Source organism: Nannospalax galili, unplaced genomic scaffold (genome assembly GCF_000622305.1).
Source record: "Nannospalax galili isolate Female #2095 unplaced genomic scaffold, S.galili_v1.0 scaffold95, whole genome shotgun sequence".
Taxonomy (NCBI): domain Eukaryota; kingdom Metazoa; phylum Chordata; class Mammalia; order Rodentia; family Spalacidae; genus Nannospalax; species Nannospalax galili.
This window is the reverse complement of record NW_008342393.1, coordinates 2,368,106-2,392,946: the sequence shown is the minus strand read 5'-3', so window position 1 is coordinate 2,392,946 and position 24,841 is coordinate 2,368,106. Positions and strand designations below refer to the sequence as shown.

The 24,841-nt window shown below is 50.7% G+C and overlaps 3 protein-coding genes across 9 annotated transcripts in view; 2 read left to right on the top strand and 1 right to left on the bottom strand.

Annotated features, from left to right (window-relative positions):
- The first annotated feature begins 662 nt into the window (after positions 1-662).
- Sp6 (Sp6 transcription factor) lies at positions 663-4,114 on the top strand. The gene is made up of 2 exons (XM_008838259.2): positions 663-818; positions 2,864-4,114. Exon 2 carries the CDS (start codon positions 2,913-2,915, stop codon positions 4,041-4,043), a length of 1,131 nt encoding a protein of 376 aa, XP_008836481.1. The 5' UTR covers positions 663-818; positions 2,864-2,912; the 3' UTR covers positions 4,044-4,114.
- An 8,853-nt stretch (positions 4,115-12,967) lies between these two features.
- On the top strand, positions 12,968-16,559 carry Scrn2 (secernin 2). Of its 5 annotated transcripts, none has more exons than XM_029566044.1 (8): positions 12,968-13,076; positions 13,456-13,629; positions 13,883-14,064; positions 14,670-14,869; positions 15,297-15,512; positions 15,605-15,770; positions 15,859-16,039; positions 16,250-16,559. In XM_029566044.1, the coding sequence occupies exons 2-8, from the start codon at positions 13,456-13,458 to the stop codon at positions 16,406-16,408; spliced, it is 1,278 nt and encodes a 425-aa protein (XP_029421904.1). In that variant the 5' UTR covers positions 12,968-13,076; the 3' UTR covers positions 16,409-16,559. The 5 variants fall into 5 exon arrangements, with proteins under 5 accessions (XP_029421904.1, XP_029421905.1, XP_029421903.1 ...); XM_029566045.1 differs by having other exon boundaries at positions 13,020-13,110; XM_029566043.1 differs by lacking the exon at positions 12,968-13,076 and adding an exon at positions 13,117-13,371.
- A 1,519-nt stretch (positions 16,560-18,078) lies between these two features.
- Positions 18,079-24,841, bottom strand: part of Lrrc46 (leucine rich repeat containing 46) — a 6,965-nt gene continuing 202 nt past the window's right edge. Inside the window, exons 1-9 of one of the 3 annotated variants that reach the window (XM_029566040.1) lie at positions 24,786-24,841; positions 24,577-24,678; positions 24,371-24,476; positions 22,581-22,689; positions 20,214-20,260; positions 19,841-19,950; positions 19,430-19,499; positions 18,960-19,105; positions 18,079-18,496 (exon numbers count right to left, since the gene is read on the bottom strand). In XM_029566040.1, the coding sequence (XP_029421900.1) occupies positions 18,141-18,496; positions 18,960-19,105; positions 19,430-19,499; positions 19,841-19,950; positions 20,214-20,260; positions 22,581-22,689; positions 24,371-24,476; positions 24,577-24,586 (954 nt within the window). In that variant the 5' untranslated portion in view covers positions 24,587-24,678; positions 24,786-24,841 and the 3' untranslated portion in view covers positions 18,079-18,140. Of the gene's footprint in view, positions 18,497-18,959; positions 19,106-19,429; positions 19,500-19,840; positions 19,951-20,213; positions 20,261-22,580; positions 22,690-24,370; positions 24,477-24,576 lie in introns of all 3 variants that reach the window. The other 2 variants (XM_029566041.1, XM_008838254.2) reach the window with 2 other exon arrangements.

The window sequence follows — 24,841 nt, the reverse complement described above, 5'->3', positions numbered from 1 at the left end:
GAGACTGGAGAGTGGGGAAGAGGTTGGAAACGAGGTGATCACCCAAAAAGGCATGCGAGAGGGGGCCATTCCGCGGACGGGGTGGTGGAGGGCAGCGGTGTAGCCCAGAAACACTCCCGATGGCCCAGGCCTGGGGTGAGCCGGACATATACTTGGCTCTCAATCATCTTAGTTCCTCCGCTGCCCGGCCAGGACGGATGGGTCAGGCGCTCCCTAAGGATGGCTCTGTAGTACCCCCAGAACCCACCTCCCTTCATCTCTCCAGGGTCTGAGTCGTGTCCCCCGCCGGACCGAGCCAGCTCCAGGCTAGCTTTCCGCTGGACCCGGAGGGTCTCAGAACGTAGAAAACACCCCCTACCCAGGCAGGGAGTGGAGGGGACCTGGGCGGAGGGAGGGAGCTAAAGGGAGATGGCCTGGTTAGCTATCCCTCCTCTTCGCCCGCCCCCTCCTTGAGCCGGGGCCGGGCCTTCGGTCCCGCCGAGCCTGCAAGGGTTAAAGGCAGCCGCAGGTGAGGTGGGCGGGGCCGCGGGTTGGGGGGAAAAAGGAGCGCTGGGGAGAGGATGAAGGCAGAGAGCGCGGTGAGTCACGGGCGGAGCTGGCCTCGCTCGCTCGCTAGCTCGCTGGCTTGCTGGCTCCCGCCCGCCCTCCGCCCTCCCGCGGGCTCTCCTGCCTCCGTCGGGCGCCGGGTCTGGTCGCGGCCCCCACTAGCCCTCCGCTTCCATCCCTCGCCGTGGAGAGCCGGCCAGCGCGCAGGGCCCATGAGCGCCCGTCTGTAGCGCGCCAGCCTGCGGTGCCCAGAGCCCGAGAGCAGCCAGCAGGTAGGAGCCCGGTTCCGGGTGGCCAGGGGTGCGCCGTGCGATCAGGGGAAAGCTCCTACGGCGCCGCAGCCTCTCCTGACCTCAGGGGGCGCGTGATCCCCAAGGATCCGAAGGGCTGAGAGCCCCGACGGAAGGAAAACCGGGAGGACGGGAGGGACTGGAGATACCGAGGAGCCTCGAAACTGGGGAAACTGGAGCGACTGGGACAACCGGAGGATTGGAACATTGAGAACCGAGAGAACGGAAGTCCCCACCGCCTGGGCAACTGGGACTCGGAAGAGGCAGCCGACTTACTGGACATACGGGCGTCTCTACCCCCTTTCTCTAACTGGGAACTGGGGTTCTCGCCCAGCTTTCTTTTTCTGAAATGTTGGTAGCAGGTATTGCACTCCAGGCCTGGGCTCAGGTCGGGGAAGCCCTTCAGGAGCCTGGGTCGTCCTAGCCTTCCCATCCCCCAGACCCTGGGGCAGTTCCCAGGCGCCAAAAGCTATTAGGGTCCCAGGCCTCACTACTCCTGCCCAACCCCTTCTGGGCTGCCGCGCCCGGGCCTGAGGCTCGGTTCCTGCCGCTTCACCATGTTCCTTTCTTGTGGTGAAGCAGCCAGACCCTGAGTAGGCGCCCGAGCCCTGCTCTACCCTGCCTCTCCCAGACTATCGGTGCCACCTCCCTGGTTCCAGAGGCGTAAGGTGGTAGGATCAGCTGAGCCCAGCCTGGGAAAGGAAAAAGACGGAGCCCTAAATCACAGCCTCCTCCACACCGCCCCACACATAAGCAAGACTCCCAGGCCCTAGGAAAAAATAGAGAGTAGCCTGGGACCTTCAGGTCACAGATTTGTGCTGAAGAAAGGGTTGAGGGCTTAAGGCTTCTATATTTTTGAAACAGGGTCTCATTGTGGAGCCCAGGCTGGCCTTGAACTAACAGTCCTTCTGCCTCAGCACCACCACACCTAGCAGCTCCACCTTCCTCTTTTTTTTTTTTTTTTCTCTTATTTTCCTCCCTTCCTTCCTTTGTCTTGCTCTGTAGTCCACCCAAGCTGGCCTGGAACTCTGCATTCTCCTGCTTCAGCTTCTTGAGTGCTGATGTTGCAGGCCTGCATCACCACACCCATGCTGGGTCTTTAGGTTTTGGCTGGGCCTTAGGTTTCTAATGGTTTAGGAAAAGAGACCTCCTTCATAGAGGTATTGGCATAGTGTATGTTGGTTGATTGAATAAATGAACATTCTCATTCAAATCACTGCTCCAAATTTGGTTTTCTTTAAATAAGAACAAGTTCACAGCAGTAGCTCTCAACCCTTGACTGCACATTAGAATCGCCTAAGGAGCTTCTAAAATTTGTCCATGTCCCTGATATGAGTGAGCACTGGGCAATTCTTGACCTTAGGTACTTGGCTATGGGCTTCCTTCCATGCCTCTTCTAAACATTGATGCTGCCTCCCTTAAGGGAGTGGTAGCCTCTTCTCTGGGTAAACCCTTTGTCTTGCTCTGGGGAATCTCACCCCTCCCAGCTTCATATGGAAGGAAAGGAGTGGGGTCTAGTGTGGGAGTGGGTTTGGTGGGGCAAAGACAACCAAGAGACTGGCCTTTGCAAAAAGCTCAGGACCTGCCCTGGGTTATCTGAAGGGCAGGTCACCTCTAGTTCCAGAAGCAGACCTCCCCGAATCTGTGTCCTGACTTAGACTGGGGAAGCTGAGATGAACTTAGATCATCCATTTAGGTTGGCAGCAGATATGCAGGGGGAAATGCCCAGGCAGCCAGTGTGGGGATGAGAGTTCTGGCTGGCATAGTGACCAGCTACCCTGGTATGAGCGGAATCCTAAGAGAGGGATCACTTAGAGGAAAGGCCATCTGTGCCCTGACCCAAACTTTCTCATTCTCAGGCCTTTCTTAGCACTCTGAAGCTCTAAATGATCTATAGTCCCCACCCAGAGGCACACCCCCTCTTTTTCACCTAGGGGCCCAGAAGGAGCACTTTGCAGAGAGGGGATCTGGGTTAGGAAGGAAAGTGAGCCGGTTGCCTTCCTCACTTCTCTTCTTTCTTCCTTTAGGTCCCACCTGAGGTGCCCCTGACCGTCCCTGCCCCATCCCATCCCGGCAATGCTAACCGCTGTCTGTGGCTCTCTGGGCAGCCAGCACACCGACGCGCCTCACGCATCGCCGCCGCGCCTCGACCTGCAGCCTCTTCAGACATACCAGGGCCACACGAGCCCGGAGGCCGGGGACTACCCCTCCTCGCTGCAGCCTGGAGAGCTGCAGAGCCTCCCGCTGGGCCCGGAGGTGGACTTCTCACAGGGCTATGAGCTGCCTGGGGTCTCCTCACGGGTAACCTGCGAGGACCTGGAAAGCGACAGTCCCTTGGCTCCGGGACCCTTTTCCAAGCTTCTGCAGCCGGACATGTCACACCATTACGAATCGTGGTTCCGGCCAACTCACCCAGGCACGGAGGATGGCTCGTGGTGGGACCTTCATCCGGGCACCAGCTGGATGGACCTCCCCCACACTCAGGGAGCGCTGACCTCACCGAGCCACCCGGGAGCGCTTCCGGCTGGCTTGGGGGGCTACGTCGGAGACCACCAGCTCTGTGCTCCACCGCCCCACCCGCACCCGCACCACCTCCTCCCAGCCGCCGGAGGGCAGCACCTCCTCGGGCCCCCCGACGGGGCTAAGGCCTTGGAAACCGCGGCGCCAGAGTCCCAGGGGCTGGATTCCAGTCTGGACGCGGCGGCCCGACCCAAAGGCTCCCGGCGGTCGGTGCCCCGTAGCTCGGGGCAGACGGTGTGCCGCTGCCCCAACTGCCTGGAGGCGGAGCGACTGGGGGCTCCATGCGGGCCGGATGGGGGCAAGAAGAAGCATTTGCACAATTGCCACATCCCGGGCTGCGGGAAAGCCTACGCCAAGACGTCGCACCTGAAGGCGCACCTGCGGTGGCACAGCGGCGACCGTCCCTTCGTGTGCAACTGGCTCTTCTGCGGCAAGCGCTTTACGCGCTCCGACGAGCTGCAGCGCCACCTCCAGACCCACACCGGCACCAAGAAGTTTCCCTGCGCCGTCTGCAGCCGAGTCTTCATGCGCAGCGACCACCTGGCCAAGCACATGAAAACCCACGAGGGCGCCAAAGAGGAGGCTGCGGCGGCGGTCCCCGGCGAGACCAAGGCCGGCGGGGCGGTGGAGACACCCGGCAGCAAAGGCAAGCGCGAGGCGGAGGGCAGCACCGCATCTTCCAACTGAGCCCCTGGGGCGCTGCATCCCTGCTGGTCTCCTGCGGGCATCGGAAAAGAGTCTTTAGCGGGGCGGCCTGAGTAAGGGGGGGGGAAGGTGGTTATTTATTGATGGTGAGGGGACAGGGAGAGGGGCGCTAGGGGGTTTTTAGTCTCTGGGGCTGACTGTTCATGCTGCCAGGAGCTGAGCATGCCCCTCCATTCTTCTCTTCCTCACTATTTCACTCGCCCCTTGAGTTGTTGGAGGGTTAGAATGGAGCACCCCTACGGGCATGTAGGGGTGAAGGGCTGGAGGAGATGGCACGTCTTAAGGGCTCAGGGGAAACATGCTCGAGGCATTGGAGGAGTAGCTGTCTGGACACGTCTTTAGCTCCTGGGAACCCGGACATAAAAGCACCTCAGCACAGCCCTGCGGCCGAGGTCCCTTTCATCCCCCTTCTGGTACTTCTCCCTCTAAAGTTTCCAGAGGGAGAGCAGAGATGAGGTTGGGGGACGTTGGGGGAGTCCCCCTTAAGAGGATGTCTATTTAGCTTGGAGGGTTGTTACTGTAGAAAGAAATCTCTTTATTAAATTCCTTATAAACCCTTCCAGACCCAGTTTGATAGAGTCAGAGATGAAGAGAGCACAGCTTTTCAGCTTGAGCTGTGGAGGTCTGAGTTAGATGGGGGAGACTGGGATTTAGGAGGGAAATCCTCTTAAAATGGAAGACGTTTGGTAGGGGAATGGAAGAACTAACCTCTTCTTCCCGCCTCAACTTTGATTCAATCCTTAACTCTTAGACCTTTTAAAAAAACAAGTTCAGTAGTCCACATGCCCTATCCATTACCCTAGGTATTTTTTTGTTTTTTCGGTTTTATTTTCTTCTTTTTTAAGGCAGCCAATAGCTCCAGCTCTAGAGTTAATGTAAGCTTTTCCTGAGGTCTCCAGCTTTTGCTTTCCCCTTGGGGTTGGAAGGGAGAGGGGTCCTTGGGGGATTGTTTGGGGTTGTCCTAGCAGAGGGACTACAGTGGAGGCCCCTACCCCTGTCTAGACTCCAGTCCACTCTCTAGCTTGACTCTTCCATATTCCTCAGCACTGCGATAGAGTCTGCCCTCTTCCATCCCCAGGGGGAAGTCCGCTTCCATATGAAGACATGGTTCTCCACTAGAGGGGATTTCAGGAGCTGTTTCTTTATCCCCTTCTCCTTTAGATACTAGAGATTCTTTTGGATTTTGATCATGGGGTGGGGAGGGTGGACTTCTACTTGGCAGAAGCTGAGCCAGGCAGAGGGAAAAGAAGCAGATACTATACAGGGAAGGTTCTGGCAGACCACAGGACCCTGGGGCTGGGGGCACTCAGGTTTAAGGTAGAGGCCTTGAGTCCCTCAGACCTCTCTCCTGCTCTCCTCTCTAGACCCAGAACCCTCTGCAGGGATTAGCTGTGTATTGAGTTTTAAGTTATAAGCAAAGGGTATTTTATTTAATAATTAGGGTATGAATGTGTATATGTATGTTGTATGTACCCGTGTGTATGTATGTGTTTCTCTACTGAGCCTGGGGTCTTCTGAGACCCCATCTTGTTCTCCCGTCCAAGGTCTGGGGCCTAGACCCACAGCATCTCTTCCTCCATTGGGGATGCTGGAGCCCAGTCCAAGGACTGGAAGCTGTATGGGAATTAGGGGCTGGGATCTGGGTAGGAATATTGTTTGTGTAGAAAGGACCCCTCCTTAAAAGGGACAGGGTAAATCCCTGTGGGACTTAGGAGCCTGGGATAGTTTAAGAAGTAAGATTTTTCTGTATTCTCCCTCTTTTCCCCTGCTAACCCAGCCAGAGGTCCCCTTCCTCATTAAAAAAAAAAAGCTGAGGGCAAAAGCAGAGTTGGTCATGCCTGTAGGTTGCCTGGCTAGGTGCAGAAGGGGAGAAAGGAGGGCACCGTGGGTGTGGGATGCTTTCTCCTCCACCCATCAAAACCAGCCATCCCCTCCCTGTGCTACCAAGACAGCCTTTTCTAGTAACCATTCTTAGGGGGAATTCCACATGTAGGTACTGATGGTGGGGGGATATGGATGCTCCCCCTTATAGAGGCCCTGGACCCTAAGGTCTGCAGGTGGGGCTTTGGATAGGTTTTTGCCTGCCCCACTCTTTATAAATCTAGGTTTCTCCACTGCCTGCCCTTCTAGGGAGCCCCCCTAGAGGAAAATGTAGGAATTTTTTTCTTTAACTGCTGTGAACCCACTTGGGGGGGAGGAGGAGGCAGAAACAGCCTGTTTTTTATGCAACAATAAAGTCATCAACCAACCACATCCTTGCTTTATTTGTGTTCCAGCTGTGTCTCCTCTTTGACTCAGTGTCCCTAGGCAGTGAGGAGTGGGTAGGGAGAATCCTTAGGCAGTATCACCTCCATTCATTTGACTGGGTCAGACCTTGGATCTGGTCCTGGTTTAAAGGGGAGACAGCTGGGCTGTCTCTGGTGTTCAGCTATGGGGATGAACTGTTTCTAGATGTTTCCTTCCTCCACGTACAAATCCCCTCTTCTCTCCCCCTCTCCCCCAAGAACACAGATCCCCTCCCTTCCAACTCATAGCTGGCCTCTTGGTTCCCTCACCCCACCCCCATGGGAGCATGCATGTCAGCTTGTCCCTCTGGCTGAGTGAGGTGGGGGTGACTGACAGAGATTTCTTCACCCAGGATGATCCCTATCAGGGACAAGGCGATGAAAGGCAGCCAAGATATCTGATGGGCGCCTGCCCAGCTGGAAAGTATGAGGGAAGGGTTGCTGCTACTACCAGCAGCTAGAAACCTGCCAGGGTTACGCAACAGCAGTGTACACAAATGCACTGCACTCTCACAGGACCCACTGTCTTCAGAGAGACTAGAAAAGCCCTCTATGGTGCCTAATTCATGTTGAGTGAGTAAAAACTTCATGACTCCACAGAGTCCTAAAACTTGGAAGGTGCCCGGAAGATCTGGTTTTGATTTATTTTTTTGGCTCTATGGGGCAAGATTGGTTGTGTTCTTTTACCTTTCCAACCTAATTTTTTGGGGGCCAAATTTATTATTTTCCCCTCATGGGATTCCTGTCCCACACCCCTAACCCCTATTCCAATTTTTCCAGCCGAATCTCGCTTTCAGATTGGCTCATCGTATCACAGGGTCCAAGAGATTTGGGGGCCCCGGAGTTTACGGGAACATTGGGATGGGGCATCAGGATGATATAGGGGTAATGGAGGAAAACAGACAGGTTGGGGGGGCACATGTTTCTATCTGTTCTAGGACTTAATAGTTTGGGAGGACTTGTTTCCCTGTGACCTCTTGCCTGAGGCTCTCCTACAGGGAACCTCTTTTGTCTTCCTGGTTCTGGGGGAATTAGACCCCAGGATCCTGGTGAATCCCCTCCTTTTCCCCCATCTCTGCCCCCAGGGATAGGAGGGCAGCTGTGGGGCCGGCTGGGCTAGTCTGGGCAGGGCCAGGGCAGCCCCTCCTCCCTTTGCAGCTCCTCCAGCTGACCTGCATTCTTAGCAGGGGCCTTTGGTGGGGCTCTGATGCTTGCTTGCTCCTTTGCAATGCTGCCTGGCTGGCCTGGCGCCCCTGAAGGAGCCCAGAGTCACCTCTGACCCCTTAGATGGGGTGTCCCAGCAGGATCCTCCTGGATAGGCCAGGGAAGGAGTTAGGGAAATCACACCTCGATCACCCTTCAGGCGACCTCTTGAGGCATCTCCTACCAGAGAGATGGAGTTGAGGAATACCTCTAGGGTGGGCAAATGAAGTCAAGAGTGAAAACGTAACCAAAGGCAGTCTTGGGAACGCAGCCTGGAGTTGTGTGATGGTGTCCTGGCGGAGACTGCACGCCCGCTGCCTTCCCAGGCCTGTTCTGCCCCACAGTGGGCAGCCACGGAAGTGCAGAAGAGGAACCAGCTTTCCCTGAAGGACACCTTGGATGCCGGCGTTTGGGGGCGTGTACAGCCTTGATGTTTGAGGTGGAATGGCATCCACCTGCAATTTCACAATTCCTCCACGAAGCACCAGAGGCAGTCTTTACTTCTCCATTCATCCTAGTCTGTCTGAAGGCTCAGCACACTAGCAGTGTTGGTTTGAAAAGAACCTTAGAACAAAACACAAAAAAAACCTGTTAGAACTAAAAAGAATAAAGGCACAAGATACAAAAATCATACAAAAATGAGAAATCTCTCTATATACTAGCAGCGAAATATCCAAAAAGGCAAACCAGAAAACAATACCATTTGCAATAGCCACACACCAAAAAAGTACTAAGGAACAAAGAGGGAAGAGCTATACACTGAAAAACAAGTCTCTTTTGAATTAGAGACTCTAGCCCAGGCTGGCATGGAACTCCCTATATCTCCAAGGATGCCCATGCACTTCTGATTCTCCTGCCTCCATCGGCATGCTGGAATTACAGGCGTGCATCACCACCTCCAGGTTATGCAGTGTTGAGGATTGAGCCCAGGGCCCAACTGAGCTACATTCCCAGCCCCCCCCCCACCTACACACACACACACACACACACACACACACACACACACACACAATTTTGTGTTTATGCATTGGAAGAATTAATATTGTTGAAATGTCCATAGTACCCAATCAGATTTACAGATTCAGTGCAATGCCTCCCCTCCCCAGTTCCTGGAGGGCTCCAGGGAACAAAAGTGTGTGAGAGACATTTGTTTAAATGCTGGCTATGGAGATGGTTTATTGAGAAAAATGAATTGAAAACCAGAACATTTGAGGTCAGAATCCAGCTCTGTACCATCCTGTGTTTCTCTTGGCAAAAGCTTGTCCTTTGATGTTTCAGTTTAACTATTTGTAGAAGTATCAAATTTTTGGAATAGACATTTCTAAATTTCTTTTCAAAGGTATCTTCCTATGCCATAGTGCACTTAAGCACTACGGGGCAGAAAAGGACTTGGGTTTGGGGCTGGATGGATTTTGTGTATGTGTCCTTGTGCCATTTTTTTTTTTTTTTCTTTTTGAGAAGGGTCTCCCTGTAGTCCCAGCTGACCTGAACTCATTGTGTAGACCAGGCTGGCCTTGAACTCACAACGATCCGCCTGCCTCCACTTCCCAAGTGCTGGGATTAAAGGCAAATATTCCTTTTATTTTGGGGCTTTTAAAAAAAATTTTACTTTATGTATATGAGTGTATTGCCTGCATGTATGTGAGTGCACCCATATCACGCAATGCCACAGAGGTCAGAAGAGGGCATCAGATTCCCCTGGAACTGGAGTTAAGGGCAGTTCATAGCCACCATGTGGATGCTGGGACTCAAACCTGGGTCCTCTGCAAGAGCAGTCAGTGCTCTTAACTGCTGAGCCAACTCTTCAGCCCTTCCTTGTGCCATTTTAAAATATACACTAGGGACTACTCAAACAATAAAGTGCTTGTCGTGCAAACATGAGGACCTGAGTTTGATTCCCAGCATAAAAACCAACCAGACACCATGGGTCTATAATCCCAGCACTCCAGGGTCAGAGACAGGAGTGTTCCAGGATTTAATGCCTCCCGGTATGGCAGAATCAGCAAGCTCCAGGTTCAATGACAGACCCTATCTCAAAAATAAGGTGGAGAGTAATTGAGGAAAACACTTGATGTCAACATCTAGGCCCTACAAGCATGTGCATACAGGTGCTCACACACTATCTCCCAAAGCCAATATTTGAAATAATAAATAAATAATAAAACCAACAAGGGGCTGGCCAGATGTGGTGGCCCACGCCTTTAATCCCAGCACTCAGAAGGCAGAGGCAGGAGGAGCTCTGTGAGTTCAAGACTGGTTTATCAATGAAACACTGTCAAAAAAAAAAAAGAAAGATAGAAAGAAAGAAAGAAAGAAAGAAAGAAAGAGAGAAAAGAAAAATAAGATAAAAATAAAATAAGGCATACTGCTCTTGCAGAGAACCTGAATTCAGTTCCGAGCACCCACATGGGCAGCTTACAACTGCCTGTAACTCCAGCTCTAGGAAATCCAGTGCCTTCCTCTGGCCTCTGAGGGTACCTGCACTCTTGTGCATATACCCCCATACTAACACATACACACATAATTTAAAAATAAAAATAAATCGTGGCTGGAGAAATGGCTCAGCGGTTAAGAACACTGACTGTTCTTGCAGAAGACCTGGGTTCAAATCCCAGCACCCACATGGCAGCTAACAATTGTCCATAACTCCAGTTCCAGGGGATCCAACAGCTCTTCTGTCCTCTGCCAGCATTGCATGACATGGGTGCAATTACTCACATGCAGGCATAACACTCATACACATTAAATAAAAATAATAAATAAAAATAAATCTTAAAATACAAATAAAATAGGGCTGGAGAGATGGCTCAGGGATTAAGAACACTTGGTTGTTCTTTTGGAGGGGCCTAGAAACCTGGACCGTTTCCAGGACCCATGTGGCAGCTAACAACCATCTATAACTCCAGTTCCAGATTTGATGCCCTCCATAGGCACTAGGCATGTATGTGGTGCAGACATATATATTCTGTCAAACTCTCATACACATAAAAATAAATTAATTAAAATAAATATTTTAGCTGGGCATGGTGGCACGTGCCTTTAATCCCAGCACTTCGGAGACAAAAGAGGTGGATCTCTGTAAGTTCAAGGCCAGCCTGACCTACATAGTGAGTTCCAGGCCAGATTCTACAGGGAGACTCTGTCTCAAAAAGACCAAAAAATTAAATAAAATAAATATTTTATTTTACTAAATTAATTCATGGGTGTGTTAGCCCATTTCTGTAATCCTATCTCCTGTGAGTAAGACTTAGGCAGATTTGATGTTTGATGCCAGTCTCAGCTACATAATAAGTTCAGCCTATGCTGGGCTCAGTGGTGCACACCTTTAAGAGGCAGAGGCAGGCAAATCTTTGAGTTCAAGACCATCCTGATGCTACAGAGAGACCCTGTCTCAAAAAAACAAACAAAACAAAATGTGTAGAGAATATTATCCCTTTACTATTACAATAGAAAGACTATATTTTTCATTCAGATCATTTCAAATGGCTGAGGTCAGCCTCTCACAATCAGAGTTTAGTATATTTAAATCGATTGAAATGAAGGCTTCTTGAGGGAAATGGTGCTGGGTAAACAATGTCAGTTCCCAGTCCTTCAGGGTAAATATGCAGAATTATTATTGTCTCTAACAGGCAGAACTATCTCTAGATTATGTGATTTCTCTTTGTTTGTTTGTTTGTTTAGTTCTGCTTTGTAGCCACACACAGGAAAAAAAAATCATTGGAAAACTACCTTTGTGTAGAGAATTAAGAAGCATACTGAGATGTATCTATAAAGACTTTAGAAATCGGGCTGGAGAGATGGCTTCAGCGGTTAAGAGCACTGACTGTTCTTGCAGAGGACCCGGGTTCAATTCCCAGTGCTCACATGGCGGCTATGAACCATCCTTAACTCCAGTTCCAGGGGAATCTGAAGCCCTCTTCTGACCTCCGCAGTGCACAACACAGGTGCACTCACATACATGCAGGCAATACACTCATATACATAAAATAAAAATAATAAAATATTTTTTAAAAGATTTTGGTAATTTATATAGGTTATTTCACAAGCCTATGCATAGAAGCAATTTATTTTGAGTATCTCAAATATATTCTGGGTCACAAGAAAAGGGGTAAACAGGCCAAATAACCTTGAATATTCAATAAGACCCCCCTGATGACTTTGGCGCATAGTAAGTTCATACCCTCACCGATGTGTGTTTGTGCTGTGATAAAGTAGCTGACTATATTCAAAGTAAAAACAAAACAAAAAAAAACAGCTCTTAAGAAAGATTAAATAAACCGGGTGTGGTGGCGAATGCCTTTAATCCCAGTACTCGGGAGACAGAGGCAGGTGGATCTCTGTGAGTTCAAATAAATATTCTAAAAAGGGTAGATGTTAGGGAGACCCTGTCTCAAAAAAAAAAAAAAAAAAAAAAAAAAAAAGAAGCGATTGCAAATTGCATCATTCCTGATTACACAGAACTTTGCAGGTGGTTTTAAATAAATTTTATACTGCTAAAAAATTATTTTATTTTATTTTATTTTTATGTGTATGAGTGTGTTGTCTGCATGTATGTAAGTGTGCCCTTGTCACGCAATGCCCAGGGAAGTCAGAAGAGGGCGTCAGATTCCCTGGAACTAGAGTTAGGACTGTTGTTATTGGTCATGTGGGTGCTGGGAACTGAACCCAGGTCCTCTACAAGAGCGCCAACGCTGAGCCATCTCTCCAGCTAAAATAAATACTTTTTTTGGGGGGGGTCTTTTTTGAGACAGGGTCTCCCTGTAGCCCCAATTGACCTGGCGCTCACTATGTAGACCAGGGTGGCCTCGAACTCACAGAGATCCGCCTGCCTCTGCCTCCCGAGTACTCGGATTAAAGGCATATGTCACACCACTTTGTGCACAAAGTATCAAATAAATACTTTAAAAAAATATTTTTTATTTTATGTGTATGTGTGTATGCCTGCATGTAGGTAAATGCACCCATGTCGTGCAATGCTCACGGAGGACAGAAGAGGCTGTCGGATCCCCTGGAACTGGAGTTACGGACAGTTGGTAGCTGCCTTGTAGGTGCTGGGATTCGAACCTGGGTCTTCTGCAAGAACAGCTAGTGTTCCTAACCGCTGAGCCATCTCTCCAGCCCCTCAAATAAATGCTTTTTAAATAATAAAATATATATTGGTATGCCTTTATCTCCTGGCTTGTGGCCAGCAGTGTCCGCTGATTTATGAGTCCTCTTTCACACAGGCTCCTTTTCTCCCTCAGCTTCACCTACCAATCGTGCCTCCATCTGATAAACCTGAAAGGGGCGCCCAGGACACCCAGGCTGGGAGCCAAGCAGAACTTGGAAGGCTCTTGGGTTCCAAGAAGTGGTGCTAGTGCGCACCCTCGTGGGATACGATGGGACTGCAGGTGTTCTGTTCCGGCCCCGCCCCCGAGGCAAAGGCCTTCCAGGTCACCTGGGGACCTCTGTCCAATCGAACAGACCTAACCTAACCCAGAGTAGGTGGTGCTCGGAACCAAGCTTGAGGGTCTTGGAGGCGGAGAGGGTGAGAGACGTAGATACAGAGGACGTGAAAAGGGGTGAGTGGTAGAGGGGCGGGTCTGTGGGCATGCGCAGGAGCGTGGGATTCTTGGAGACCTGTGAGAAACCGAAGAAAGTACAGCCCGGAAGGGCTAGGACTTCCGTGAAAGAGCAGGACTTTCGGAGTCTGCAGACCCTGCAGTGTCTGCTGACTCTAAGCCAAGTACAAGGAGTGTGCACACCACTCACTGAATGTGCATACACGGTGCAGGACATCAGGAACCTATATGACAGTCTTCTCTGAGTGCACGTGTTGGGGGGTGAGGAAGCGCCCTAGGCCCAGCCGTGACGAGATTGTGGAGAGGTGGCCTGGGAGGGACATGATCATCCCCACCCTTCCGCAGATGGCATCGTCCAGCCGTGACGCCCCTTGTTCCTGCGACTGCTTTGTCTCTGTTCCCCCGGCTTCAGCCATCCCAGCCGTGATCTTTGCAAAGAACTCGGATAGACCTCGAGATGAGGTGCAGGAGGTGGTGTTTGTACCCGCAAGCACTCACACCCCTGGGAGCCGGCTCCAGGTGAGTTAGGACTTAAGGTGTTGGGAGGTGTAGGCATTAGACCTCCACTTTTTCTTGCCCCTGGGATGCTACTAGAGGCAGTGAAAAGTGGATGGACTCCAAGTCCTCCAACCTGGACCTTGAGCCTCGTTAGCTTCTGTTGACCTCAGTTTACTCATCTGTAACCTGAGAATAAGACCTTTCTCAATACAATTTCTAGCACAGTATAGATTATGGCTCTTTCTCAATGGCTTCTTCCTTTCTCTTCCTCCAGTGCACCTACATCGAAGTGGACCAGGTGTTGAAGACACATGCTGTGATCCTGAGCCGCCCTTCTTGGCTGTGGGGGGCTGAGATGGGTGCCAACGAGCATGGTGTCTGTATTGGCAATGAAGCTGTGTGGACCAAGGAGCCTGTTGGGGAGGGGGAAGCCCTGCTGGGCATGGACTTACTCAGGTACAGACCTGCTCCTCCCGCTAGGCATCACTTCCCCACCTCAATCTGGTTCACTGCCCTCTCCTCTGTTTACTTTGCCCTTGTGCCCTCACCAGGGAGGCTGCCCTGTCCCTCCTATCTCCTAGCTTTGTCTCCATAGTCTGATAAAGAGCCTCTCTGGGCCCAGAATGGCTTAAATATTTTTTCAATACGACTTTTGTCAACCGAAATCTCCCAGTGTTCAGGTTTATAGAACTGATATATATGGAGCAGCTCTGATTGAGGAGAGGTGGGGTGTAGGCACTTCTTCCTCTGAGACAGTGTTCCAGGCCTTTCTATGGAACTCTCAGTGCAATGTTTGGAAACCGCTGGCACATGTTTTTTTAAATTTTATTTTGTTACTGGTTGTTTTTGTTTTTTGTTTTCTTTGAGATAGGGTCTCTTGTAGTATGTAGCTGAGTCTAACCTTGAAGTCTTGATCCTCCTGCCTCCGTCTCCTTGCTGGGAATCACAGGCCTGCACCACCAGGCCTGTTTGCTACAATCAGTGCCAATGGGTTTGCTGTGTGACTTGGGTTTTTCATCAAGCCTTTCTGGGTCACTTCTGACCCCTGATCTCTCTGCCAGGCTGGCTTTGGAACGGAGCAGCACTGCCCAGGAGGCCGTGCATGTGATTACAGGCTTGTTGGAGCGTTATGGGCAGGGGGGCAGCTGCCGGGAAGATCCTGTGCCATTCTGCTACCATAACACCTTCTTACTGGCTGACCGGATAGAAGCGTGGGTGCTGGAGACAGCTGGGAGGCTGTGGGCTGCTCAGAGGATCCAGGGTAGGAGCCTAGACCCCCCTCCCCCAGGTGCTGTCCTCCTCTTGCCAACCTTGGGAGGTTGGAGAACTGGTGGGGCAGGGATGGACTATCTCCAGGTGCCACTTCTTGGGATATCCTGGGAGAATGGAAATAAGCCTACTCAGGAACCCTCTTCGTCCTTCCCCTGGCCAAGTCCTCCTATGTTTCAGCTTGTCCCTCCCTCTGGGAAACCTTCCTGGACCTCCCTGGGTGGTGGCCCCCTCCCCATATGCAAGCAGGTACCTCTTCACCATCATGACCCCTCCCTACAATTTATCTGTCTCCCCCATCACCATAATCCCCTGAAGACAGGTTGTGCCCATCACCATTATGATCTTGGCACCTGACCCGGTGCCTGGCATAGAATGGGTGCTCCGTGATACGTAAACAACTCCCCCTTCTTCCACAGGGGGTGCCCGAAATATCTCCAACCAGCTGAGCATTGGCACAGACATATCCACCGAACACCCAGAGCTCCGGAGCCACGCCCAGGCCCAAGGCTGGTGGTCTGGGCAGGGCACCTTTGATTTTGCCAAGGTCTTCTCCCTGACCCAGCAGCCTGTGCGCATGGAGGCTGCCAAGGCCCGCTTCCAATCTGGGCATGAGCTGCTGCAGCAGTGGCAAGGTCCATAAATGGGGGACACAAGGATCACAGCACCCCAGCCCCGAGGCCCTCTCACACTCCCCTCTGCTGAGGCTTCACTGACTCCTCACCAGGGAACATCACAGCAGAGGTGATGATGGGCATCCTCAGGAACAAGGAGAGTGGCATCTGTATGGACTCCGGAGGCTTCCGCACCACGGCCAGTATGGTATCAGTTCTTCCCCAGGATCCCCTGAAACCCTGCGTTCACTTCCTCACGGCTACACCAGACCCATCCAGGTGAGTACAAGGGTGGTGGAGCTGGGGAGGGCATACTGGGCAGGGGACGTGACAGGACCTGATCTACCTCAGTCCTTTGTCCCATTAGGTCAGTGTTCAAACCTTTCATCTTTGGGGTGGGGATGGCCCAGGCCCCCCAGGTACTGTCCCCAACTTTTGGAGCCCGGGATCCTGTTCGGATCCTCCCCCGATTCCAGACTCAGGTGGATCGTCGACACTCACTCTACCATGGACACCAGGCGGCCCTGGGGCTGATGGAGAATGAGCAGGTAACCTCTAGGGACTAGGGGCCATGCTGGGGGAGGTGAGGAGGATGACACACCTTCACCCTCCTGACATTCTGGAAACATGAAGGGCCTGGGAGCGATAGAGACTGCAGAACTGGGGACAGGGTGCTCCCCTCAGTGGAGCTAGTTGGTCTTGGGTTTCTCCTGCCTTTGGGAGAGAGTCCACATTCCTCACTTCAGCTTTCCTGGCAGGAGCAGGGGCAACAGCTCCAGCAAAAGCAACAGGACCTGGAGCGGGAAGGCCTGGAGGCTGTACGCAGGCTGCTGGAGGGTGAGCGGACCCCACCTCCCCAGGAGCTAGGCAGCCTCTTCCTGGCCTTTGTGGAGAGGGAGCACCAGGCCTATGCCTAAGCACAGAGTATCTCCTGGCCCACTGGGTGCAGAAGCCCTGAAGCCAGCTTCCCTGAGCTGGGGTTGGGTGGTCAGAACAATCCCTTCACACTGCTCATCCTGGTTCTGAGTGGTTGGTACAGCCTTTGGCTTAATAAATGTGTTTTAGGGTTAGGCGTGGTGGCACACATCTTTATTATTTTTATTGTTTCATGTGTATGAGTTTATTGCCTGCATGTATATAAGTGCACCCATGTTGTTCAATGCCCACAGAGGTCAGAAGAGGGTGCCAGATTCCCCTGGAATTGGAATTATGGATGGTTGTTAGCCACCATGTGGGTGCCGGGATTCAAACTTGGGTCTTCTGCAAGAACAGCCAGTGCTCTTAACTGCTGAACCATTTCTCCAGTACCCCACATCTTTAATGAAAAAAAATTATGTGTATGAATGTTTTGCGGACGTGCACTCATGCATGCAAACCCTCAGAGGCCAGAAAAGGAATTGGATCCCCTGAAACTGGAGTTACTGACAGTTGTTAGCTGCCATGTGGGTGTTGGGAACCGAATCCAGGTCCTCTGGAAGAACAGCCAGTACTCTTAACTGCTGAGCCATCTTTCCAGCTCTGTGGCTGATATCTTTAATCTCAGCACTCAGGAGGCAGAGGCAGGAGAATCTCTAAGTTCAACACCAGCTTGATTAACATAGTGAGTTTTGGGCCAGCCAGGACTACATATTGAGACTCTATCTCCAAAAAAAAAAAAAAAAAAGTGTTTTATTTCCTTATCAGTTTATCAGTGAACTAGGTCTCAGGTCTTTTGGGGGTGAAAGAGCTGAGCCAAGGCAAATGGCAGTTACCACCAGGCTGGCTGCTAAACCTGTGGTGCCAGGCTGTAAATCCTATGGATGTGATGGAATTACACATGAAGGTTGTAAAGAGACTGAGAAGGGGTTCTGGGGGGTGTTCCCTAATGGTGTATGTGTGCATGAGATCAAAGATCATGCTTTGTGGGGCTGGAGAGATGGCTCAGTGGTTAAGAGCACTGGCTGTTCTTGCAGAGAATTTGGGGCTTAGTTTCCAGTACCCACATGACAGCTAACAACGGTACCTAACTCCAGTTCCAAGGGATGTGATACCCCCTTCTGGCCTCTGCAGAAATTGCATGACATAGGTGCACTTACATACATTCAGGCAAAATACTCATACCATTTTTTAAAAAAAATCTTGGCCCGGCATGGTGGCGCATGCCTTTAGTTACAGCACTTGGGAGGCAGAGGTAGGTGGATCTCTGTGAGTTCAAGGTCAGCCTTGTCTACAAGTGAGTTAAAGGCCAGCTAGGGCTATAGGGAGACCCTGTCTCAAAATGACCAAAAAAAGAAAAAAGAAAAAAATCTTGCCCTGGCTGCTATTTGAGATCAATCAGGACCCTAGGTTTTAGGGTCTTAGTCCTTGGCTTGGACCTAGGAGGGACTCTCAGGGTGGCAATAAGACATCTCACCATGAGACATGCATCTTCTGCGAGGTGGCCCACTTCTTGCCCACTGGTGATTGAGGAAACTAGGCAAGGCCCCAGGGGTGGCAGCCCTTTAAGTCATTCCTTTAAAGGCAAGCTTGGGGCTCTTTGTTTTCTGCTTCTGGGTGCCTTTACTGGTTCCATCCTCTGACTTGCCCCCAAGTGACATGAAAGACATTATAAGCTCAGAGATACTTTATTGAGGGTGGGGCTCCTGCACAGCTAAGGTACTGAGGAGTGCTTTACTTCTTGGTTCTTTTGGTTATAGTTTTTTTCAAGCTAGAAGCTGCAACCAGAGAGGTCTTAGAGGCTGCTGGGGCTCCCTTCCTTGCCTGGACAGAGCTTTCCTGGCCCTTATAAGTTAGTTTCATAATAGAGGAGGAGGTGTGGGGTAAGGAGGTAGCCTTAGGGGCTGACTCTTTCTCTGGTTGCACCGGGACAGAAGGGTTGCAGTCCCTAGCCATGGGCACTGTAGGCAGCAGGGGCAGGTTGGTGAGGGCAGGCAGTGTCTTTGTCCTTGAAAGGTGCTCTGCCAGGGCTGCCTGCTGCCTGCGCTCCTGGTGCTGGTGCAGTTCCTGCTCCAGGTCTTTGAAGAAGCCTAGGAGAGGAGAGGTAGAGCCTTGGGCTCAGCAAGAGGGCTGTGGGCTCAGGGAGGTCTCTGGCTGACCTCCTGCTGTCCCTAGTAGAAGAAGACTGGGGCTTGGGCTAGGAAGAGATGAGTCCCATGCATGCTCTGTTTGGATCCTGTCCTGATTCCAGACTCAGGTGGATCAACACTCACTCTACCATGGATACCATGTGGCTCTGAGGCTGATGAAAAGTCAGGAGGTTACTCCCAGAACTAGGGGCTATGCTAGGGGTGGTGGTAACACAACTTCCACCCTTCTAACTGGCTCTCTGGAAACATGAAGGGCCTGGAGATTGTAGAGCAGGGAGAGGGGTTCCCCTCTGCAGAGCCAGCTGGCTAGGACATCATCAGTGTCATTGTCATCTTAGCTTCCCCCCAGGCCCTTAGGGCAGTTGGAGCCCTGAACAGGCTGTAAGTCTTGGAAAGCAGTCACCTCTCTCTGAGCAGAAGGGGCCACTCAGCTCTGGAAACTCCTCCTCATCATCTGAGGCTTTATCCTCCTCATCTGAGGTCCAGCGCTCCAACACAGGCTGCTTATCCAGGTCCAGGAGCAGAGGCAGGGCTCTGATCACCATCTTTCTGTGGGCAGAAGGAAGAGAGGTTACATAACCCACATGGCACCCCTGGTATGGAACCTGAGGGGTGCAGTGGCATGTGCTACAACACCCACACCTGGAAGAGTGTCACTCACAGGCTAGGAAATGGGCCAAAGAGCAGAAGGTTGACTCCTGTGAGGTGCTGGATATGGGACTGGAAAGGGACAGACTTGGTCTATGGGGGAGGGGGAGGACTTGGTCTACTGGGGAGGAGGAGGGGGAGCAATGGACCCCAGGTTTCCAGGCTGAGAATGTTTTCCTGGGCTCAGCCAGCACATCTTTGCTCCCACTCTCAGCCCCTCCTCACCTGTAGCCATCCTGATTGGTGCAGGGGTTTCCAGACAGGTTGAGGATGAGAAGGCTCTGGGGCAGCTCATCTGCATAACAGAGAGAACAAATCAGGGTCTCATTTCTGCTCTGGACCCCTGAAGATGAAATGCACATGCATGCATGTAAAGTAAAAACACAAGGACCTTGGGGCAGAGAGGAGGGAGGATCCCACATGGAAATGTGTGTGTGTGTATGTGTGTGTGTGTGTGTGTGTGTGTGTTTGTGTATGAAGTAAAAGCACAAGGACCTTGGGGCAGAGAGGAGGGAGGACCCCACATGGAAAAGAGAGAGAAGAAGAGGGGGAGAGAGAGAGAGAGAGAGAGAGAGAGAGAGAGAAGCACAAGGACCTTGGGGCAGAGAGGGGGATAAGGGTGTTCCTTGTTCCTACCCAGCTTCAGTATTTCTATCATGTTCTCAGAAAGGTCCAGAAACTGGAGGTACTGGAGGTCCAGGAGGTTTTCCACCTGCTTGATTTGGTTTCCTGCCAGAGACAGGAAGCTGCCAGGGAAGAAGGAGAGGGGAAGACACAGGGCTGAGTTATAGGGTAGCTGGATGAGGGGAGGAGGTCACCAGGTACCTGGGCTCCCCTGCATAGGCAGCTGGTTGACCAGGGGGGACATATAGCCTTGTGGGGGTGAGGAAAGCAGAGCTAAGCTTGTTGGTGTCTCAGAGTGGAGAGCTCTGAGCCAGGTCTAGGGTGTTGCCAGTTTCCCACCACCCACTCCTTACTCCTTCACTGCCTGAGCCTTGGCACCACGTACCGCAGGGAGGGGATGCAAGCCAGGTTCTCAATTCGCTGGATCTTATTCTGCAGGAACAAACCAAGATGGGAAACCAAGTTAAGGTCAGCTGGGTGGGGGCGGTCTTTTAAGGGGATGAAGCCCTAAGACCAGGTCAACTTTCAGAGCTACAGCGATTGCATTTGGGGGATGAAATATTTTATCTATTATTTTATGTGTATGAGTGTATTGCCTACATGTAGGTAAGTGCACCTGTGTCATGCAATGCCCGCAGAGGACAGAAAACGCTATCAGATCCCCTGGAACTGGAGTTATGGACAGTTGTTAGCTGCCATGTGGGTGCTGGGATTTGAACCTGGGTCTTCTGCAAGAACAACCAGTGTTCTTAACTGCTGAGCCATCTCTTCAGCCCCATTTACTACTTTTTAAAATGTGTGTTAAGTGCACCTGTGTCATGTAATGCCTGAGAAGGCCAGAAGAGGGCATTGGGTTCCCCTGGAGCCAGAGTTACAGACAGTTGTTAGCCGCCATGTGGGTGCTGGGACTCAAACCCAGGTCCTCTGCAAGAGCAGCCAGGGCTCTTAACTGCTGAGCCAACTCTCCAGCCTGACCATATTACTTTGATTCACAAGGTTTCTATAGGATAGTTTAAGGGCACAGGGCATATTCATCTTAGGAAAGGATGAAGATTAGCCAACCTCCACTACCATCAAGGACCTGAAGAATGCAGGACATAGGAGAACCTTGTTTTCTCTTGCTCTTTTTCAAAACAGGATATGAGTCCTTTATCATTAAAAACAATTTGTTGGGGCTGGAGAGATGGCTCAGCAGTTAAGAACACTGAATGTTCTTGCAGAAGACCTGGGTTTGAATTCCAGCACCCACATGGCAGCGAACAACTGTTTGTAACTCCAGTTCCAGGGGACAGCCTCTTCTGTCCTCCACAGGCATTGCACGACACGGGTGCACTTACCTACATACAGGCAATACACGCATATACATAAAATAAAAATAATAAAATATTTTTTTGTTTTTGTTTTGTTTTTGTCTTTTTTTTTTTTTTTGAGACAGGGTCTCCCTGTAGCCCCAGCTGTCCTGGAACTCACTATGTAGACCAGGCTGACCTTAACCTCACAGAAATCCCCCTGCCTCTGCCTCCCAAGTGCTGGAATTAAAGGCGTGCGCCACCACGCCGACATAAAATATTTTTTAAAAAAACAGTTTGTTGAGGGGACTGGAGAGATGGCTCAGTGGTTAAGAGCACTGGCTGTTCTCACAGAGGACCTGGGTTTGATTCCCAGCACCCACATGGTGGCTAACAACCAACTGTAACACCAGTTCTGATGCCCCCTTCTGACCTCTGTGGGCACTGCACAACACGGGTACAGGCAATACACTCATACACATATAATAATAATAATTTTTAAAAAATTGAGATGGGGGTTGGAGAGATGGCTCAGCGGTTAAGAACACTGGTTGTTCTTGCAGAAGACCCGGGTTCAAATCCTAGCACCCACATGGCAGCTAACGACTGTCTGTAACTCCAGTCCCAGGGCATTCGATGGCCTCTTCCATCCTTCTCAGGCACTGCACGACACAGGTGTACTTACCTACATGCAGGCAATACAGCATACACATAAAATAATAAAATTGTTTTAAAAAGTTAAAAAAAAATTGAGATACGGTCTCACTATGTGATCCTATCTGGCTGTGTAGATCAGGTTGGCCTTGAACTCACAGAGCACTACCTACCAGTGCTTCCTGGGTGCTGGGATTAAAGATGTGTGCCACCACGCCTGACTATTTAAAAATTTTTAATGATGTGTGTGAGGGTGTGTATACCATGACACAAGTGTGGAGATCAGAGAACAACTTGCTGGAATAAGTTCTATCCTTCCAATGTGTAGGTCCCACTTGCACTCAGGCCCATCATGCTGGGTGGCAAGCACCTTTGCCTGCTGAGCGTCTCTACGGCCACCATATATTTATTTTTAAGACAGGGTCTTGTGTAGAGCAGGGTGGCTGGAACTTCCTGTGTAGCCCAGGCTGGCTTCAACTCTGTGATCCTCCTGCCTCAGCCTCCTGAGTGCTGAGATTACAGGTGTATATGCCACCATGCCCAACTGGAAACAGGCTTGTGCCTAAGAATTTCTAAGACCAAGAGAAGTGTCTGGCTGAATAGTGACTCAAGGGCATGTTCAGGATCTTTTTTGGAGGATCAGTCTTTTAAGTCAGAAGGATTTCCTGATTCATTTGGGAATGGTTTTAACAAAAGTCTGTCTGCCTAAACAGAAATGCAAAAAGATGACCCATTTAGCTGTTTTCAGGTCAGACAGACTTGGTCCACAGCAAAGAGAGAAAAGAAATGGCAGGGGGGCTGTACTTTACCATTTGCAGATAGAGGCTGTGAATATTCTGGAGCCCCTCTAAATTCCTGATAGAAGTAATCCCTTCCCGGTCCAAGCGGACTGTCTCCAGTTCATCAAGGGTATGAAACCTGGAGAAAAGTGGGCAGAGTGGGTGTCGGAGTTCACATCTGTGGTTTCTTAGAAGATGGAAGGGAGGGAAGAGGAGGGGACATGTTTCAAGGAAGGGAAGAGGGCTAAGTGGTTTTGATCAGACGTCAATAACAGCTTCTTGACTGGGAAGTGATGTCTAGCTCATGAAACTGGCTGGTCTCAGACACACAACTGTTCTCTATCAGTGGTACCAAGAAAGATCAGAGCAAAAGATGACAAAGTGCCCTCTAGGCAACTGATGGATGGCTGCTCATGGTTCCTGAAGATTCAGAACAAGGGAAGCCTTCCATGGCTATCTTGGGAGGGTGGATGGGGTGGGGGTTGGCCACAGAAATACTCTCCTATCTTTTGGAAGAATCTTCCTTGCCCCCTTTCGAGGGAAAATCACTTGTCCCATCCATACATTCGTTATTTCTACAACATTTACTGAGTGTCTCCTACAGATGAATATAGAGTTCCCTGCCTGTCATTATTAGGGAAACAGGCCAAGTATCTACAAGTGGATACCAGAAGATAGTACAAAGAAGAAAGGGTTACATAGGCTTTGTACCAACTCCAAAGGGGAGGGATCAGGAGCAACTTGCTAGCTGAGGTTATAAAAGGGTTGGCAATGGGAGAGGAGTAGGGAGAAGGCTTTTCAAGCAGAACAAATAGTACATGCATGTGCTAATCCAGCCCTTGAGCTTCAATGTGCCTATGAGTCTTTTAGATACTGGAAAATGCAAATTCTGATTCAGTAGATCTGGGATAAGCCTCCTTCCCATTTTTTTTTAAAGGAAGGGCTTCATGTATCCTGGGGTGTCTGAAAATTCACTATGTAGCCAAGGATGACCTTGAACTTTGATTTTCTTATCTCTACCTGTTGAGGGCTGGGATTACTGGTATGCACTAGCATGCCTAGCTTTATGTGATGCTAGGTATCAAATCCAGGGCTTTGTGCATGCTATGCAAGTGTTCTATCTGCTGACCTACATCACCAGCTAGAGACTCTTCCTTTTTCTCTTTTTGTCTTTCCTCTTCCTCCTCCTCTTCTTCCTCCTCCTCCTTTTCCTTTTTCTTTTCTTTTGGTCTTTTTGAGACAAGGTCTCCCTTATAGCCCCAGGTGGCCTAGATAGACCAAGCTGGCTCGCCTTGAACTCACAGAGATCTCCCTACCTCTGCCTCCTGAGTGCTGAGATTCTTCATGTCTAATAAGCCCCTGCCAGGTGATGCCAAGCTATCCCCCATCTCTGAGTAATAAGGAGCAAGAACATAGTGTGAGAAATTGCACATTTGTGGAGTGTGGCTGGAAATAAGGTCAGTTCATGTTAGAGCAGTTGGAGTTTATTCTGGAGGCAATAGGTTGCTGAGGAAGTTTCTACCAGGGAGTGATCAGATTTATCATTTGTAAGGATCAATTAATTGGGTAACAATTGTGGGGAGGCCAGGCAGAGAACAGGGAGATGAATTATGAGTCTGCTGAGAGGTGCTGACAGCTTTACTAAGGCAGCTGAGGATGATAAAAAAGAAAAAAATCTTTTAAGAAGAGAAATCAATCGTATATTATCACTGACTGGAGAGCGGAGTAACTCAAGTATAAGTTACAGATCACTACAGTTCCGGGAACTGGACATCTGTGCTTCCACCTTCCAGCACCCCTCTGCTCCCTCAACCACTCACGTCTTTTCAGACAGATCTTCATCCTCAGGGAAGGTCAAGTTCCTCTTGGTGATAAGGTCTTCAGTAATGCAGACGCCCCCTTTCTCTGGACTCTGGGCATGTTTAGCTGTGAAAAGATGAGCCCCTTGGTCACCCGTCTTCCTTCTTGAAGACCTGACCCTACTGTTGTCCAACTGTCCTCCCCACCCGCTCATCCCTCTGCTCACCTCCAGGCATGACCTAAAATAAACAGCAGCTGGCCTGAGGCGGGAAATGGACGAAGAGGAACGGAGGAAGCGCGGATGGCTGAACCCAGGACTGAGGGAAGACTGGGGGACACAGAGGAAAGGGGACACTTGTTGAGATTGGGGTCGAAACAGATGTATACCGGGGCGAAGGACCTGGAATTTGAGGTGTGTGGGGCTTTAACCGTAACCGTAAAGGATCGGGAAAGAGGAGAAAAGCGGTTTTCATAAGTCTTGAGTCGTTGCT

Bases quoted from the DNA above. Each gene is read 5' to 3' on its own strand.
- Sp6 (XM_008838259.2), top strand. From the start codon at position 2,913: ATGCTAACCGCTGTCTGTGGCTCTCTGGGCAGCCAGCACACCGACGCG.
- Scrn2 (XM_029566042.1), top strand. From the start codon at position 13,339: ATGACAGTCTTCTCTGAGTGCACGTGTTGGGGGGTGAGGAAGCGCCCT. The intron at 14,870-15,296 runs GTAGGAGCCTAG...CTTCTTCCACAG, and splicing joins GGCTGCTCAGAGGATCCAGG to GGGGTGCCCGAAATATCTCC. The intron at 15,513-15,604 runs GTCCATAAATGG...ACTCCTCACCAG, and splicing joins GCTGCTGCAGCAGTGGCAAG to GGAACATCACAGCAGAGGTG.